Here is a 16,930-nt window from a genome sequence, read left to right as displayed (position 1 = left end):
GTTCATGCTTCCCATAGATCTTTAATGCTGTGTAATTTTTGTTTCTGAATGACAGAGAAAACACTACCCCTGGATTGATGATACCTAGAGTCAATAAAATATGGTTCCTAGCTTTAGAATTCTGTGACCTATGCTCATGCTCTTAAAGGGTCAGTGTTCTTTTCTCAAGTGTGAGAGTAGATTTTTCTCTAAGGGTACCAAGAGTTAATGTATCACACCAATGCTATTCTAGCATCCTGTGTTCTGAGAATCTTGTTATTACTTTGCTAAGGTTTTAGGACACTTTCCTACCTCAACCTTTTCCCTGTCTCTTTCATCTGCCTCTTTTTCACCCAAAGTTCACAAAGGATAAGAATGGACAGGCTTTTCTTCTTCAAGAAAGCACGTATAGGAGCAAGCCCTGGGCACCTGGGCAGAGGTGTGTCATGAACAAGCACACCGGCCTTTGTATCATGGTCACTTTCAATCCAAGTCCCCTGGGCTTCAAAACTATTCCTCTCTGTCTCTCCTGATCAATTAAAAGCTGAATAGCATAATAGCATCTACTTTATTCTGGTGTCTTAGTCATTTTATACTACCAGCTGTAGATCCTTAATTGAAGCCACTTATTACATACTCTTTGCTTAGCAGAAACCTAGTCCATAGAGAGGTCTCAGGGTGCGAGACACTGAAGAAAGTCTCTGGGACCTCAGCAAGGCAACTAAATGTCTCTTTTAGTTTGCTACACTGTCCTTACCACTGAGTACCATAGAGAACATGTTAGGTGGTACGTGGCTTGTTCACCAATGAGCAGATCTCACGTATACTGTAATACTACCCTCTAACTGTTCTGGAAGAATGCCCCCTGTCAAAGAAATCAACCCCAGACATGTATTAACTGACATTTTTTTTTATTCTAGTACAAGGTAGCTGCAAATAAGATACAGACACTACTATCTAAAACATACTAGATACTGCAGTCTGCAGGGGTTAAGACACTAGCGAGGCAAATACACTTCTAGTAAGAAGGAAATAAAAGGGTTTTGTTCACTCCTGGGTGGAACTACAGTGGATACACAGGCTAATGGAGAAGATTCTCTGAAAAGCCACTCTGCTCATTGTCCTAGTTCCTTTTATAGAGCACCCAGGAAACAAAATGATCTTAATTCTGGTCTGTAAGCCCTTCATTATATTATGAATAAGAAAATCACACCTGCTATTCTTGGGGGGGGTGTTGATTGAGGCAAAAATGTTTCTTTCTTTTCCCTTTGCTTAGTGTGTACACACAATGGAATTTAAATTGGGAATTGAAGGTAGAAGACTTTCGGTTTAGAGTTCGTAGTCTGTAGGTAGCAATCAGAGAAACTCACTGGGAGCAGGGCATCTTCATGGAGCTGTGAATTCTCCTAACCGGGGAAAGCTTAATCTCCCAGGCAGCTGAGCAAACTCACAAGAGACTTGCTCACTGGAGCTTTGTGAAGCATTGGATCAAACTCCCGATATTTGCTTGCAAATGCCCTGCTGTTCTTGCTCGAGGCTCCTGCAGATGCCCAACACCTCCTATGCTCAGCCAGCGAAGGTCTGCCTTCTCCTAACAGTGAAAATGCATAGTTCATCTAAGCAGGTCACTCCATGCCTCTTCCCTTCTCCCCCAGTACAGAGCTGGGGCAGAAGAGAATGGAAAACGGCCACACAGCGATGGCTTGCCATATTGGAACAATTTGCCTAAGGTAAGCTTTGACTAGGAGACTTTCATAATAACCTGTGTGATGATTTATGATTGCTAAATTGACAGAATCCAGAATCATGTAGCAAAGGAACTTCTGAGTTTGTCTGTAAGGGATTACCTAGAAATTAGCTTCTGGACACACATGGGGTTTCATTCAGTAGGTTAGTTCAGTATTTACCCTAATGGCAGGTAGCACGATTCCATGAACTGGCTCTGTGAACTGAATACAAAGATGAAAGGAGCGGGTACAAATGTTTATTGTTCTTTTCTTTCTGACTGTGAAGGCTATGCAACCGGCTCTTTCAAGTACCCTGATTTCCTTGCCGTGATGTACTGTCCCCCGAACTGTGAGTCAAAAGACATCTTTTCTTCCTTTAGTATTTTGTCAGTTCTTAAAATTATAATAACAAACAAGTAACCAAGACAACTCATGATTGAGACATGTATGGTACCCTTCTTTTACAGAAAGGACTACATGCTCAGTGAAGTCACTCTACTGAGTGACTATGTGTCAAAGGTCACATAGAAAGGAAGAAGCAAGGGTGGAATTCAGCCTGACTCAGAATCCACAGCATATCACCAAATTGGGGTTGGAGATGGACTCTGATCCAGCAAACAATTGGAAAACTGGCTAACACCTTAAGATCTAAGAGATACAGGGTTCACTGCTGACATTTACATCAGCGTTTGAGAGTCCACATACATTAGGCTATCAGGGTTACAGTGAAATGAATGCATCCCAGAGTGGACACAAAGGCTTAGCGAAGCTACTTGTCTTCATCGTCTCAAAATGGAAAAAAAAACTCTTCTGGTGTTTAAGGGGTCAAGGCTTCCCTGTTCTTTAGGCATCTTTCTCTTAAAGCTCAGGGATGAGGATCTCTTTGTCTACCGATCATCTCCTTTCATGGCCTTCTGTCCACTCATTGTTTCCAAAGAGAGTAAGAGAAAAACAGTACTGAATCGAATCAATCCAATCAAACCAAACAGGCAAGAAACGGAAAGCAAGACCACAGCCCTTGCGCACTCTAATCCCACAAACATGGACAAGAATTTACTTGAGAAAAAGCCGCCGTGGAGACTCAGTTCTACCTTGTGCTCCAGGCTGGAGTCTTTAAACATCAGTGAGAATGGCTTGATATGCTCTCTTCTCAGCTTATCGCCACTCCGCAAGTCGATGGTATGCTCTATTCTCTTGTTAATTTCCTCAGGCCCAGACTGGACATGCAAAGCTTGTGCGAGATGGTTTGGAAGCAGATTTATTGAATTTCTTGTTAGGGCAGCCAGAGTCTAGAGGGAAAGCACATGCAAACACAATAAACCTGCTGGTCCCCTTCGGATCCAAAAAGAAATGCAATGTTTTTTTTTTTTTTTAGATCATGTTGCATTGCACACAGTCACGGCATTCCATGCAGTTGTATTCAGTGGTGCCTACAACACTTGGTGAGTTAGCATTTGATTCAGAGAAACACAACCTGGCAAAGTATCCCGTGGAGAGGAACACTCTCTTTCCTCCGTGTAGGTTCACTGAATTCCTTTGGTTGAGGCATTTAGGCAGCTGTTGCCCGAGAAATGTGAGTCGCCGCTCTTTCTCTAACTAAGCCCATCTCAGGTACGAGAGAAAGAGAACCAAAGAAATAGCAGGAAGTCTGTGTGTCTGAAAAGCCCACCAAAATGAGCTCCCCCCCACTGAATAGATTCCACGTTTGGATGAGGTTTTTTCATTTAACGATGATGAGAAGACTCAGGGTGCCTTGTGGCTTGCCTTTGTTATTTAAGCATCCCACAAACACAGACACTCAGATGTGCCAGGCTCTGCTTCTCAAACGTGACAAATATTAATAAGGTTTATTTTTTTTTACACATAGAATGTTTTCTTCCAACATAAACCATTATATATCTATATTTTTATATAGATATATGTATAATATTCTTTAGGCAAAAGTGCAAGCAATTCCAGCATCTCACTGTTTCCCAGGATTACACAGCGTCAGGTGGAAGAAGGTGTACCACCATGGCTGGTAAACAGACATGGGGACATGGATGCAGAGATTGCATTGGCTCATGAGGACATAGCAGAGACCTTGTCTCCTGGCGATTCAACAGCCACTGATGAGAATCAGCTGGCTGACTCAAGCCAAATGCAATACTCAACTTACAGCTCCAATTTCAGATGGCTTATTAAAGAAAACTAAAAATTAAATCAAACAAACCGTAAGTTGGCCTAAAGGAATAGAGGAGCAGAGGAGCCCAGTCCCCCATTAGGGATTTTCCCGAGTAGAAGCAGAGGCTGTGATGCATCTGTGAGGAAGTACACACTCCCCACTTTGGTATAGACTCGCAGCCTCTGCTTTCCTCTACCAGCCTCTTAGTTTTGCTATGCTTAGAACACAGGCTAGACCGACTAAGTTACAGAATCATCCCAGGAAAGCACATGAGGGTGATGAAGCATTTTAAGATCTTTTGGCCCCAAACTTTCATGCGTCTACAGCCTTGGAGAGACTTGTTCAAGAGCTACAACTTTCTCAAAGCTGATATGAACCCACTGACTTTGGAGTCCAAACAGAGTCATGGGCTCTAACCTCTTTGAAATCATTTAGTCCATGTGATAATGATTCTTCCTATAGCATTGTTAGGAATAGTCAATGTCATATAAATTTGATATCTCTAAAGAACTCTATGGTAAATCTTCATCAGAGGTAGAATCGACTAAAACCCCCTTCTTCAGTCCCAGGATAATGGGTGGAGTAAAAAGTTCCAACATGGCTAATCAAAATATACCCTCACTCCACTGATATAATTGATTTCAGCACCAAGTACCTAGGAAATTACTATAGAGAAAAGGACAGATGTTCAGGGGAGGTAGGCAGGAAAGGGCAAGGGGGAGAGGAGGTCAGGACTTGAAAGAAGGAAGCAGGGGCCAAAGTTGCAGAAAATTGGGCAGCAGAGTCCACCCCAGGTCAAGACACTAAGAATTGGTGCAGCTATGCGGCTGCAGGAACGGAACTGGTGGTCCCTCGGTAGATCTCCCATTTGTTTCACGGGCAACAACTCTTCCCGTGCAGTTTGGACACAACTTTTTTTTTCTGTCTTGGAGAGGAGGTGGGAAGGATGCTCAGGTTGCCCCTATCTAGGTGTTTATTGTGGTTAAGGGATGCCAGAATGCTTTCTGGAAGTGTTAACAGCTAGAGTTCAACAGCTGCAGTATATACATGCATTTGGAGGGAGACATCTCTATAGCTGCTTATAATTTTAATGTGCGTACAGGTTTCCTTCTTCGAATTAAATCAAGCACACCCATTCTGCTAGTCCATCATGACTGCAGCCCTGAGACTCCCAAGTTTCATGGAGCAGGCAAGTTTCAAAACATATTTTGGGGACATATTTTCTATAGTAGCAGCATTTACCACAAGTGCAGCTTTAGGGCACATGCTCTCAAGGGAAGATCAACATTAAATCAACTCAAGAGGCCAAGCAACAGTATTTCATAAAAAGAAGAAATTGGACATTTTTTCCCAACAAAAATGACATAGCCTTGAAATAAAAAACAACCCTTGGATCACATTGAATTAATTAACTAGCTGTTAATTGCTTTCTGGTAAGGTTGAGGATCAAACCTAGGGCTTTGCATACATCAGGTCAGTGCTCTATTCTTGAGCTATGCCCCACATGAACACAAGTTATGGAGTAAGCTGTCTATTCTGCCTTTATTTTTTCTCATGATGATGTGGACTGATGAAAAATATCACTGGGAACTTATGCTAGTCTGTAAGAGGCCCTGGGACCTGGGCATAAATTTTGTTGGTTGCTGACCAGAGTATTCTTTGGTATTCACTGACCACTTCTGTAAGGCAGGGACCAGTGAAATCTTGCCTGCTCACAGGTCCCCTCTGTGGTCCTGGATACCAGTATGCTTGTTCCCAATGAGAATGAATTTGTTCTCAACTCTCTTTTCATTTATCAGTACCATCCAAATGTAGTTCCTAGTTGGAAAAGCGATGCTTCCACTAAAATGTTGTCGTGGGGAATCCCAACTGTATTTAAGCTGCATACAGTAAAGAAACAAAATCATCTCAAAAGGTCAAGCAGATTGAAATAAGAAACAGACACCAGCCAGTCATCTACTTTTGTGTGGCTTCCAAAGCACTACAAGGGATACATGACTTTTGAGGTGACTATAGTTTGGGATGTTCTTTGACACCCTACACCAGAAAATAATTGGATTTTGTTCCATGTTCACCTTAGTGGATTGATGCTGCCAATCCTGGCAGTCCAGATACTTGTATCTTTACAGCAATTTGTTTGCAAGGAGAATTGGGAAATATAAGACACGAGTCATTTGTCTACATAAAGTCATGCCAGAATGAGCTATTTTAAATAGCACAATACTTTCTATTCTTTTAAAGCCACCTAACATAGAAGAGCTAGGTTGAGATCAGGTCAAAACAGAGTTGGGTTTTACAAATGATTCCAGTTTTAAATATACACTTTAATATAAGATTGATAAAAATGTATTATTTAACATTCAGTTGTACTATGTATTCACAGTTTTAGCTGATGTTTCTAGATATTTATGAGCTCAGGATGAAGTAGGAATATATTTGATGATAATCAGATATTACTGTACCATTATAAATAGATGATGCCATACATAAATCATGCTGTTCATCTTATCTGGTGCTTTAGATATCATCAGAGAGGCAAAATCGACAGTATCAATGATAGTTATTGCTTGAGTTGAACTCTCACTTCAAACTTTCATTGTAAAACAGATGTGGTAGTTCCCAGAATTGTCCTTGTTGGTCTGCATACACTCTTTAAATAACTCTCTCTTCCACAGAGCTTAAGACATACCAGAGCGCATATGTGGATTACAGATCTTCTGTAGGCAAGATTGTGAAGACAGGGTCTTGCTTGAGAGTGTGGGAGTGGTGGAAATACCATGACAGGGTCTAGGGAGCTTTTGTTAGCTGTATTTGAGTGGGGGTGGGATGCTCATTGTTTGCTTTGTGACATAAAAACTTGAGATGCTTCTTCTTTTCCTTTGAACCCACTGAACCCCTTACTCCTTTCAGGTCCTGCCACTTCCCAAATGGCCGTAACATTATTTGGCCTTGGTTCCTAGTACTAGATTTAAGGCAGAAAGTACACCTGTGAGACCCATCCATTTTCCATTGTGAAAAAGGGAGTAGGAAAGAATGTAACAGCTGGAAGATGGGGTGAAGAGCTGTGAAATGTCATAGTTATTGTCACTCGAATTCACAGCAGCTGGGATATATGTACAGCATCCATCAACAACCAGGTGTGGATGAAAGAGGTGTTCAAGGGAACCCCATTCTCCACCGCTGAACTCTTTGCTACTGATTTAGAAGAGAAGTCATTGCCCTCAGTTATGCCCACTGGTGACCCAAACAGACTCCATGTGTAGTTATAATCCTACAGTTACACACATAATACAAGTTAATCTAAGTAGATCACACAACAAAACCAAAAAGTTACAAATCTGGGACACAGACTGGCAGGAAGGAGGGGAATTGGCAGAAACATAAAGGAGACACAGAGTGATGAGGCAAGAGAGTAAATCTAGGCACATCCTTCACAGCATCACCGCCGGTTCTTCAAGTCAACTCACGCAGTCTCAGGACCCAAACCTTCCACTTCACTCTTTCCCACCATGTTCCCAGAAGCACACATACACACACACACACACACACACACACACACACACACACACATAACAGGGTTCTGCATGATACTGTGGTTCTGTAGACCAGTTGGCCAGGAAATAAGAACCTAATATTTGCTTCCTTTTGCATCTCTCTCTAGCTACATTGAGGCAGGAGATTTGTTTTTTTTTATATTGACAGTTACCCTTGACAATGCCTCATATTTTATAGTTGCTCAGTACATGTTTGTTCAAAAAGCTATGTACTTAGATCTCCTAATATATATGCGTGAGGTAGAAGCATGCATGAGATCAGTAGACACAAGACTTTAGGCTTCTGCCCTGTTCAGTCCTGAGTGCACACATGTTCTTCATCTTCTTTCAAAATGAAATCAGACATAGTCACCTTCTGGGAGTGTATTCTGAGCATACATTGTCCTTAGCAGAGAACTTGTTTCTTGAGCATGTGTGTGCTTGTTCATTAGTCTCTGATCTCCATGAAATAAGGCACAGTGTCCCATGTATGAGCAAGTTTCTATCACTTGATGTGTTTGCTAGGTTTTTAATAAGTATGCATTGAATGAACAACAGAGTGGATGGATGTAAGGGTGTCTGATGGAGGAAGGTCATTGGTTAATTAAATAAAGAAGCTGCTTGCCCTGATAGGTTAAAACATAGGTGGGAGGAGTAAACAGAACAGAATGCTGGGAGGAAGAGGAAGTGAGCTCAGATTCAACAGCTCTCCTCTCGGGGGCAGACGCCTCAGAGAGACGCCATGCTCCCGGCTCCTGGGCAGATGTGGGGATAGCTCTGCTCTCTGAGGCACATGTGATGATATCCGACCCAGGATGGACGTAGGCTAGAATCTCCCTGGTAAGCCACCTTGTGGGCTACACTAGAAATGGGCTAGTCCAGGTGCGAGAGCTGAGAAGAGGCTAGATAGAAATGAGCCAAGCAGTGTTTAAAAGAATACAGTGTCCGTGTAATTATTTCGGGTAAAGCTAGCCGGGTGGCAGGAAGCAGCCCCACTGCTCCTATTACTACAGGTGTCTATGTCAAGATTACCTCTCGGGAAGTGTCACTGGTCTTTATTATTAAGTGCCATGTTATCATTTCTCATTTTCCTCCAATGTAACTCTAAATTTAGAAAGATCCTCTGTACCAAGCCTTGGTAAATAAAAAATAATATTTTCTGAGCTTTGTTTCTGGTTTTGGTCACCAGATCATCATGAAATAAATGACACTACTACCATGACAGCTGACATTACAGTGAAGAGCAAAAACCTTTAAATTTTAAAGCATAAAAGCATCCCTGTGGTGCCTCTCAGTATGAGGTCTCCTTTGCATTCTGGGACTTCAGAGACTGCCTTTCAGACTACATCTCCCAGTGCTACTAGAGAAGTCCAAAAGTGATAACTTTGAGTCTTTTCTGGAACCGAGCCTTGACAAACTTCAGCTCAAGCATGTCCCTTTAGCTAATTTGCTTAAGAAGGTTAAGCGAGGGAAAGGACTCCATAGTTTTTTTTGCTCCACTATTAGGTTATTGTGGTACCCTCGATATCCAGTTACAAGTGGGTATGGCTTAGGAACAGCTCACTGCTGATTTGGATAAACCTATAGAGGATAACACAGTCAGCAAACCAGGACTTCACCAAAGCTTCTCCCACTTGACCTGAAGCCTGTCAGTTCTCAAAGTCTGCTTATTTCCAGTTCCAGACGAGTCTGCACTGAGAAGTAGGATGATCAAAGGCTGGTTTAGCTGGTTTTTGGACCACCCTTCCATCACCTCTGGGGCATATCTTATGCCTGGCCTTGAGCATCTGTCATTCCATTTGCCTGTTGTCCAAAGTGCTTGGTCTGTGGAAAAGAAAACCTTTCAAGTTCTTATGTATTGTCCTTGGCCCTAAAGAATGCAAGAATAATATTTGGACTGGATGGGAACATCCCATGTACATACAGTAATACAATTCATTTTCTATATCATTTGTTAAAATACAAATTCAATCATAAGAGGAGGCTTTTCCTTTACAAAAGTTTAATTTGTCTTTTTGGTGGGTGATAATCATATAGTAAAAGGGCACACAGTGGTGTTATACCACATACATATGGTAGGAAAGTGAATCATACTAATTTGCATATTCACTTCCTTAAATAATTACCATTTTTCTTTTTAAGAAAGCTCTTGGGATAGTTTTAGCACTCTGGATTTGAGAGTTCAGGGAGAATGTTGCCCTGTTTGGAAAAGACAGAATTATGTTTTCCCTAAATCTAGGGATGAGGAGCACAGATTTCTTCAAATGTGAGTTGATAATTTTTTTTTTAAAGAACACACAGAGTAGCATTTAGATAACCATCAACTTGGGTGACATTTCCTAAAATATCCACATAAAGTCTCCAAAACATGAATGTAGTATTGTCCCCTTTTATGGGAATGAGATCTATAGGAATTTGAACCAGTCTCTACAAGCAAGGCTCAATAGTCAATGACACAATTTTCCTTGTTTTCATAAAGAGGAAATGAAGTATCACATCCAAATAATGTGTTTATGCATTTTTTAAGGTAAGAATCTGATTTACTTTCTCATAGTACTTACAGCAGTAAGATTTGCTCTCCACACAAAGCTAAAGCAATGTCTAATGAGCTCTTCTTGTGGGAGGAAGTCCCAGTATTCTGGTCCAGAAGAGCCTTTATGTAATTCATATGGTCTTATAGCCAGGAAATGAAATAACTAGGGTCAGAATGTCCCCTCTATTTTCTGAATTAAGAGTCCAGAATTTTCTCAGAAGCCTATCAGAGGATTCTACTTCTGTCTGTAGCTAGTTTCCAATGTCCAGAGATGTGTGAATGGTGTCAGTTCTGGGCGCAGGCAATCTGGGCCACTGCTAAATCTCACCTTAGGGAAGAATTCAGAGTTTTCAGATACGGTCTGAATGATGATGTGATGGGGACAGAAAGTTCTTTGCAACCAAAAGTCTTTGGTTGTCCTTTGTCATCTTCTGTGTTGCAATTTCAAGCTCTCTCAGATGAAGAAAATAACACACGAGCAGCAAGGCATCCCTACTGTTGGCTGATCATGCAGGAGGTGTTTACTAATTTTGTACTAATTTGCATCTTATGAGCTTACTCTTGATCTTTAGCTAGTATGATTGAATGGCACCATTAAAACACCTTTTGTATTTGGGGACTTAAACCCAGGAACATTTAAGCAAAAACTCACTGTCTTTTCCTTGTGTGCTCTAGGTGGTGCTCAATGCCTCACCCTTGCTGTTCAGCTCATATTATTGGGTCACGGTTTGGGGAGCGGGGATACTGGTCTTCATTTTTTATTTGTGATGGGATATGCCCAGCTGTGGCGGAGCCTTCACCAACAACCAAAATTTCAGATGTCTGGGTAGAAGTTTCAGAACAGTAGACAGAGTCCAAAAAGCAAACCTTCAGCATCTGAACCCTAGTTTCCAATCCCTTGTCCAGTTACCCCAGCAATCACAATTATGAACAAACGTCTTCTTACATTGATCCTCTCCTGTCTGAGAAGCTTGCTTAGATTGTGGATTCTGTCACTCAAATGGGGAAATGTGATTGCATTTGAGTTGCTTCACCCTGGGCTATTTTTTTTAACAAAACGAGGTAGCTGCGAAACTTCTGCTGGTTTCTTGAAGCAACATGGTACATCCATTTACAGGTGACCAATTTGAAGCCACCCAATGGGAAGTACAATTGCTAATGGAAATTTCAGTCTTAAAATAGTGTGTCCACAGTAATGCATTCAAGAGATATGCCAGCCCCAGTCCTGGCTTCATGTCAGGTTAGGGGAGAATAAAGGTAGGGACAGGGTCAGACTTAGGGAGGCAAAGGGACCCCTGACTCAACTGAGAGAGAGGAGTGGGCACATAATGGTTTGTTTATGGGACACAGGCAAGTGTGAACCCAAGTGACCCTACCACTGAAACCATTGGGCCAAGATGTCCGGCTGTGGCTGGAGAGGTGGCCACTATCCAATGGACAAAATGATCTTGTGTCCACAGCCTGGAAATTTTCACTCCAGGAAGTGAATGTGGAATACAGACAGGGACCCAATTTACTCAATCCTTCCCACTCCAATATAAAAGGCCTTGGTTTTTGAAAAAATATCAATACTATGAGAAAATGCAGTTTAGGTCAATGTGCCAGCATGTACATGTTTATATGTGTATGTGTGTTTTTTTAATAGAAATTGGGGAGGGGGAATTTAAAAGTTCCCTAAACTTTAATCTCCTTCAAGAAGAGAAGTTTTGTTTGAGTTACTGATAAAGGATTCATGGTTGGTGTTTTATGCCTACTAGAATAATTTGTTCAGGTACAGTTATATAATATGCTAATCAGATGTAGTTATCAATGTTTTATTTCTTACTTTTATATGTGCATATATACGCATGCGTGTGAGTAGCATATATGGGAATGCCTATGGAGGCCGGATCTTCTGGAGCTTGAGGTACAGAGTTTGAAACAAGACAAAATGGCGATGAGAAGAAACTACCTCCCAGGTTGAAAGTGTTTGGGACTTTGGCCGTGTCTTCTTCCTCTCAATGCAGCGTTCTTAGTACACACTTCCCATGAGAACTGTCTGATCAGTCCAGCTTCTCTTGGTTGCTATTGCTATCCTCAGTGCTTGTTCCTGAGCTGATCTCTCTCTCTCTTTTTTATTATTATTGTTTTTAGTTTTTCATTGGTTATTTTATTTCACATATGAGCAAGGATGGTGAGTTTATCTTTATTTTCCAGTTTTGCACAGAGTCATTTACAAACCTACACATACATTGATAAGGATTAAATTTTATTATTGGTTGATATTAAATAAATAGAATTCAAATATGTAGCATTTTATAAGAAATGAAGGAGAAAAATTATTATATAAAATGAAAGCATAAACAAAATCCAGAGATAATTTACCAATCTCATCTACTTTCCTGAGGTAAGCCACTGAAATTTCATACTGAAGCCAACTCAACTCAGAATAAGCATGCATCGAACAGCCACCCATGAGGCTGTACATGTTAACAAAAAAAAAAATCCAGTATCTGTGCTTGGGTGGAATTAGATTACCCCAGGGCAATGAGACATTTCGATGTTGCAGAGCAGTGGTATTGGTAAGAGATGGCAACTGGGACATACCACTGAAGACCTGGGGGAAAGGTCATTAGCAACCAGTGCAATCTTGTTTGCAAAGAAAAAATATCTAATAGAAACAAATTTCATTGTGTCAAAATACTAGAAGCTGTCCCTTATGATGTAAGCTTGGAATCAATTGGATGTAGCTTAATGAAAAAAAATTTATAATGGACAGGGTCATCCTAGGCATTGGAAAAGTAGGTGCTGGGACCAAAATACAAAGCAAATGCCACTTTTCTAGCCCCAAATTCGGAAATTTAGGAAGTGAAAAATTCAGGTATTTGCTGTTTTTCTTCAGATATATTTCCATATGCTTAAAACATTATACTCGGAAACCTCATCTACATAGGAGATTGAAGCAAGAAGATCACAGCTTCAAGGCCAGCGTGGATTATAGAGTGACCTTAAGGCTGACGGGACCAACTTAGTGTGACCTGTCTCATAGAAAAAAGAAGAAGAAGAACGGGAAGCTGAGGATGTAACTCAGTGGTGGAGCGTTTGCAGGCTCTGGTTTCCATCAAACAAAACAAAAACAAACAGATTCCACCATATGATCAGCACTGATTTCTATTTGTCAGGCCACAGTTTGTGACATGCAAATACTAAGTCATCCTTGATGAAAGAAGAGTCCTTTTGACTTGCTTTAAAAAGTTCCCATCAGTAATGCCTATAAAGTAACCACAGGGTATATGTTTTCCATTTGACAGCTTAAATAAAGGTTTCTAGTTCTGCCATTCTGTTCGAGCCACATCAATGTATCTAACGTCATCTTTTTTGCTTACACCTACCCCAGAACTTCAGGGGAAGGGAGGGTAATTAGTCAAAGTTAATGGGTCCAATTGCTTGTTTAATCTACTAAGCACTCCATGAAAGCCTTCAAACCAGCTTGCTTTTCTGAACAGGGTGAAAAACCAGATCCTCTAATGACTCCCTGACTGAACTCAGCAGCCGTCTTCAGAGTCGAGCTCAAGGTTATCTGGGGTTATCCCAGGAAAAGCCAGCTTACTGAAAAAGTATAGATTTAAGTACAGGGAATTTCCTGAAGTCTTCCATGTTCTCAGCACCAGCCCAATAGATGTCTCATCCAGGTAACATCAAAACCCAATCTAACATTAAAATCATTAAAAACAAATGGTCCGTGGAGAAAGATTTGCCTTCAATTTTCTGCATGATGAGATTAAAGATGAACAGTTTGATGATGAGCAGAAGCAGTAGACCCCGGGAAAGCATCTTCCCTTTTAATATCAGTGTCCAACATTTTGAGTGTTTTCAGTGGAAATAATTTGAGGCTAATTTCTGTGCAGGGAAAGGGAATCCCGTGCTTTGGTTTGAAGCAATGGAAAGCCAGGCTAAGAGGGCAGATTTGCTTTTCTCTCCCTCGCTGCCATGATTTCTTGTTCCTGGCTTACTTCCTCCTGTAGTTCAAACATCACTTCCTTGGAAGGTTTTTTTCTGATTGCCTCAATCAGTCTCCCGTTCTTTACTACAGTGCCCTATAATCAGAGCAATGCTCACACTGAGCCCGGTGTCCAAAAGAATCAGCCCTTAGCCAAAAGTTCCTGACCATTTGGGCAGCCTTCTCCATTTCTCTGTGTTCACTCTAGCACCTCACCTAGCCAAGGGCAGTTACTCAATGGGTAGTTGATGAATGCATGAACGAGTGAGCGTCTTGGTGGGAGAGACTTGCTCTTCTTGAACGTGATAGCTAAAATGTGTCTGAACATAGCGTGTTCCTGTCTTGTGGGCAAGTATTTGTACAGAAAAGGGCCTGATGCTTAGTTTGTAGGTTAGTATTAAGGAGTAGAAACAAGGAAAAGATTAAATCCTAGGGATACTACCTGAGAAGAACACAGTGATCATGCTAAAGAAGAACGTTGAAAGTAGACAGAGTATAACTGCATTTGGGACAATAATTAGGTGCTTATCTCCATGTAATCAAAATTCAAGCTATACATAATGTTAATGTGACATGGTTTCAAACTCTGGCCGTGAAATATTTTTTTTTCTTCAAATTCTTTTACATTGTTTTACGATTACAGTTTAAAGATGACCCTTATTCTACCCCTTGATGACTGTGAATAGCATATGTCCTCGTCACTTCCTAAAGAGTCATGGACTCCTTGAATTTGGAAGGATTCTGAAATAGTCATAGCTCATACAATACTGCCCCAGACCCTGGCATGTGCCTGTGGTGACCAGAGCAATGGACTTGAGTGCTAGTTTAGCCATTTCAGCTCTGCCATTGTACGCCTGCATGTGTTGAGGTGTGGAGAGAAGTGTAGCTACCCAAAGCGCCTTAGCAAGTTGGTAGGTGGAGAAATCAGGGCAATCCCTTCATTCTACTGTTTCCATTTAGGCTCTATTCATCAAGGGTCATTTTCTGGCCACATTTTGGGACCCGCAGAGATTTATCTGAAGATCACAAAGTTCACCGCTGCTAGGACCAGTTTGTCGTGAGGAACTGCATGATCAGCAGCCTGCAGGAAGACTTTAATCAGGGAAGCTATTGGATGAGAATTCTTCCTGTTCTTCCAAAAGATTTAGAAAATGGACCTTAAGAAAATTCCCAGTGGGGCCTGCACAAATCACAGCACCCTTGGGACGATCCTGTCTCATCCCTGCCAGCCCAGCCAGCACCTCTCTCAGCATTTCATTTTCTTTTGGTCTCAACATCACCCAGTCCAACTGGAATTACATTGAATGGTTGATTGAAGATTTTGTTACTAGACAGATAGTCAAGTGAGGAACAGCTAGCTACTTAGGTAATGGAGAAGGTTACATCTGGTCAATTCCTAGGGCTATGCCATAATATTCTAAATAGCTTTTCAGAGCCAGTGACCTATTTGTCTCAGAATACACACACACACACACACACACACACACACACACACACACACACACACACACACACAGTTTAGAGTATTGACTGACTTGAAAAACAATGTAGACAGTGAAAGCTCTGAATAAACTGAGGAGGAAGAATTGGGGTCTGATGGAAAACACATGGTTTTGGGGGTCATACCTAACTTTATTCTAAATCCAGCTCTGGCTTCTGCTACATAGTCTTCAGGAAGTTAATTGGGGTTTCAGAACGACAAATGCTTTTTTTTGTGTGTGTAAGTTCGGATGGAATCTTCAGGAAGGACCTCTTTGAAAATCCCCCTGCAGAGGGTATATTTACTTCGTAGTCATCACATACCCTTATTTCTTAAATACTGCTCACAGCTTTTGGTAAATCTATGCATCTCCCAGTCCACTGAAATATACAATCCTGGAAGACAAAGACCAAGCCTATGTTTTCACTACTAGATTCTAGTAGTGAATCTAGACAATTGGCCTGCTAAGTCACGGTAATTATGGGATCTCAAGCCTTGGCGGGGATTTCCTTGTCCCCAGATTTGTGCATATTCTTTAAAAATACTCAGTGTGTTTTGGTCCATCAGCTTCTACTTCTGCAATCTAGCAGTCCAGTTGTCTTCTGGTTTGCTTACTTTCCTACATTTAGGAATCCAGGGCTTGGTGGTGGTGGAATCCAATGATGATTGAGCCAATGCCCAGGAAGACCAGGCTTTAAGACCCTGGGCAGAATACTTGCACATATGTGGATTCAGGGTGCAGAACATTGGTTCTCAGAAGATTAACATGTATGTTAGCACCCAGCCAGGCTCAAATAATCAATTTTAATGAATGCGGATATACAGATAGGAGTAGAAAATATGCCCAGCATCAAAATGAAGCACACGGGGACTTGGAAACTCACCAGTTGGTGAGGGATCAATCTTAGTAATTTCACTCATTCCTCTCAGCCACTGGTAGATCACTAAAATTAAAAGGAAGGAGGGAGGAGGTCAAGAATTGGAGTTTTGAGAAGCCTGGGCTCCTCTCTAATCAACTATGACACTGGCTTTTGACTTTCCTTCTCACCAACTCTGTATCTTGCCAGTGATGTTTTTCAGTCCAATTCCAATGGGCGGTTCTGACTTTTCACATTATTGGAACAGCTGGTTATCTTTGGTTTGCTGATGGTCCCTCACTTGAGAATGCTGAACTTCTGAGTCTCCACGATATGGTGCCCCCAGATGGCTCCTGATTGCTTTGTTGCTTTAGCTGCCTCCTCATGGGAATTCTAACAGTATTCCTCAAGGTCTGCTTTTCTCACTTCCCAACTTTGCCTCCTTCACTATCCATGGTTACCATATCATTCGTCTACTGAACAGATTAATCACACCATGTGATTTATCAGATATTATCTTACCAAATAACGGTGAGAAAAACAGATGTAATTCTTATTTTCCTGAAATATACGAAACACTTACTGTCTTTATCTCTAAAACATTTTTAACTCTTTCTTCCTTCCTTCCTTCCTTCCTTCCTTCCTTCCTTCCTTCCTTCCTTCCTTCCTTCCTTCCTT

General features: G+C 41.3%; 1 protein-coding gene across 3 annotated transcripts in view; it reads right to left on the bottom strand.

Annotated features, from left to right (window-relative positions):
- The window catches only part of Adcy8 (adenylate cyclase 8), a 208,214-nt gene that overhangs the window by 67,731 nt on the left and 123,553 nt on the right, over nt 1-16,930 (bottom strand). For 2 of the 3 annotated variants that reach the window (XM_005354547.2, XM_005354548.3), the window contains exon 8: nt 2,798-2,995. The exons of the other annotated variant lie outside the window; for it this stretch is intronic. In XM_005354547.2, the coding sequence (XP_005354604.1) occupies nt 2,798-2,995 (198 nt within the window). The remainder of the gene's footprint in view (nt 1-2,797; nt 2,996-16,930) is intronic. 3 annotated transcript variants of the gene reach the window in all.

The sequence above is a fragment of the Microtus ochrogaster genome, chromosome 15 (genome assembly GCF_000317375.1).
Source record: "Microtus ochrogaster isolate Prairie Vole_2 chromosome 15, MicOch1.0, whole genome shotgun sequence".
NCBI lineage: Eukaryota > Metazoa > Chordata > Mammalia > Rodentia > Cricetidae > Microtus > Microtus ochrogaster.
This window is presented reverse-complemented; position numbering and strand designations above follow the sequence as displayed.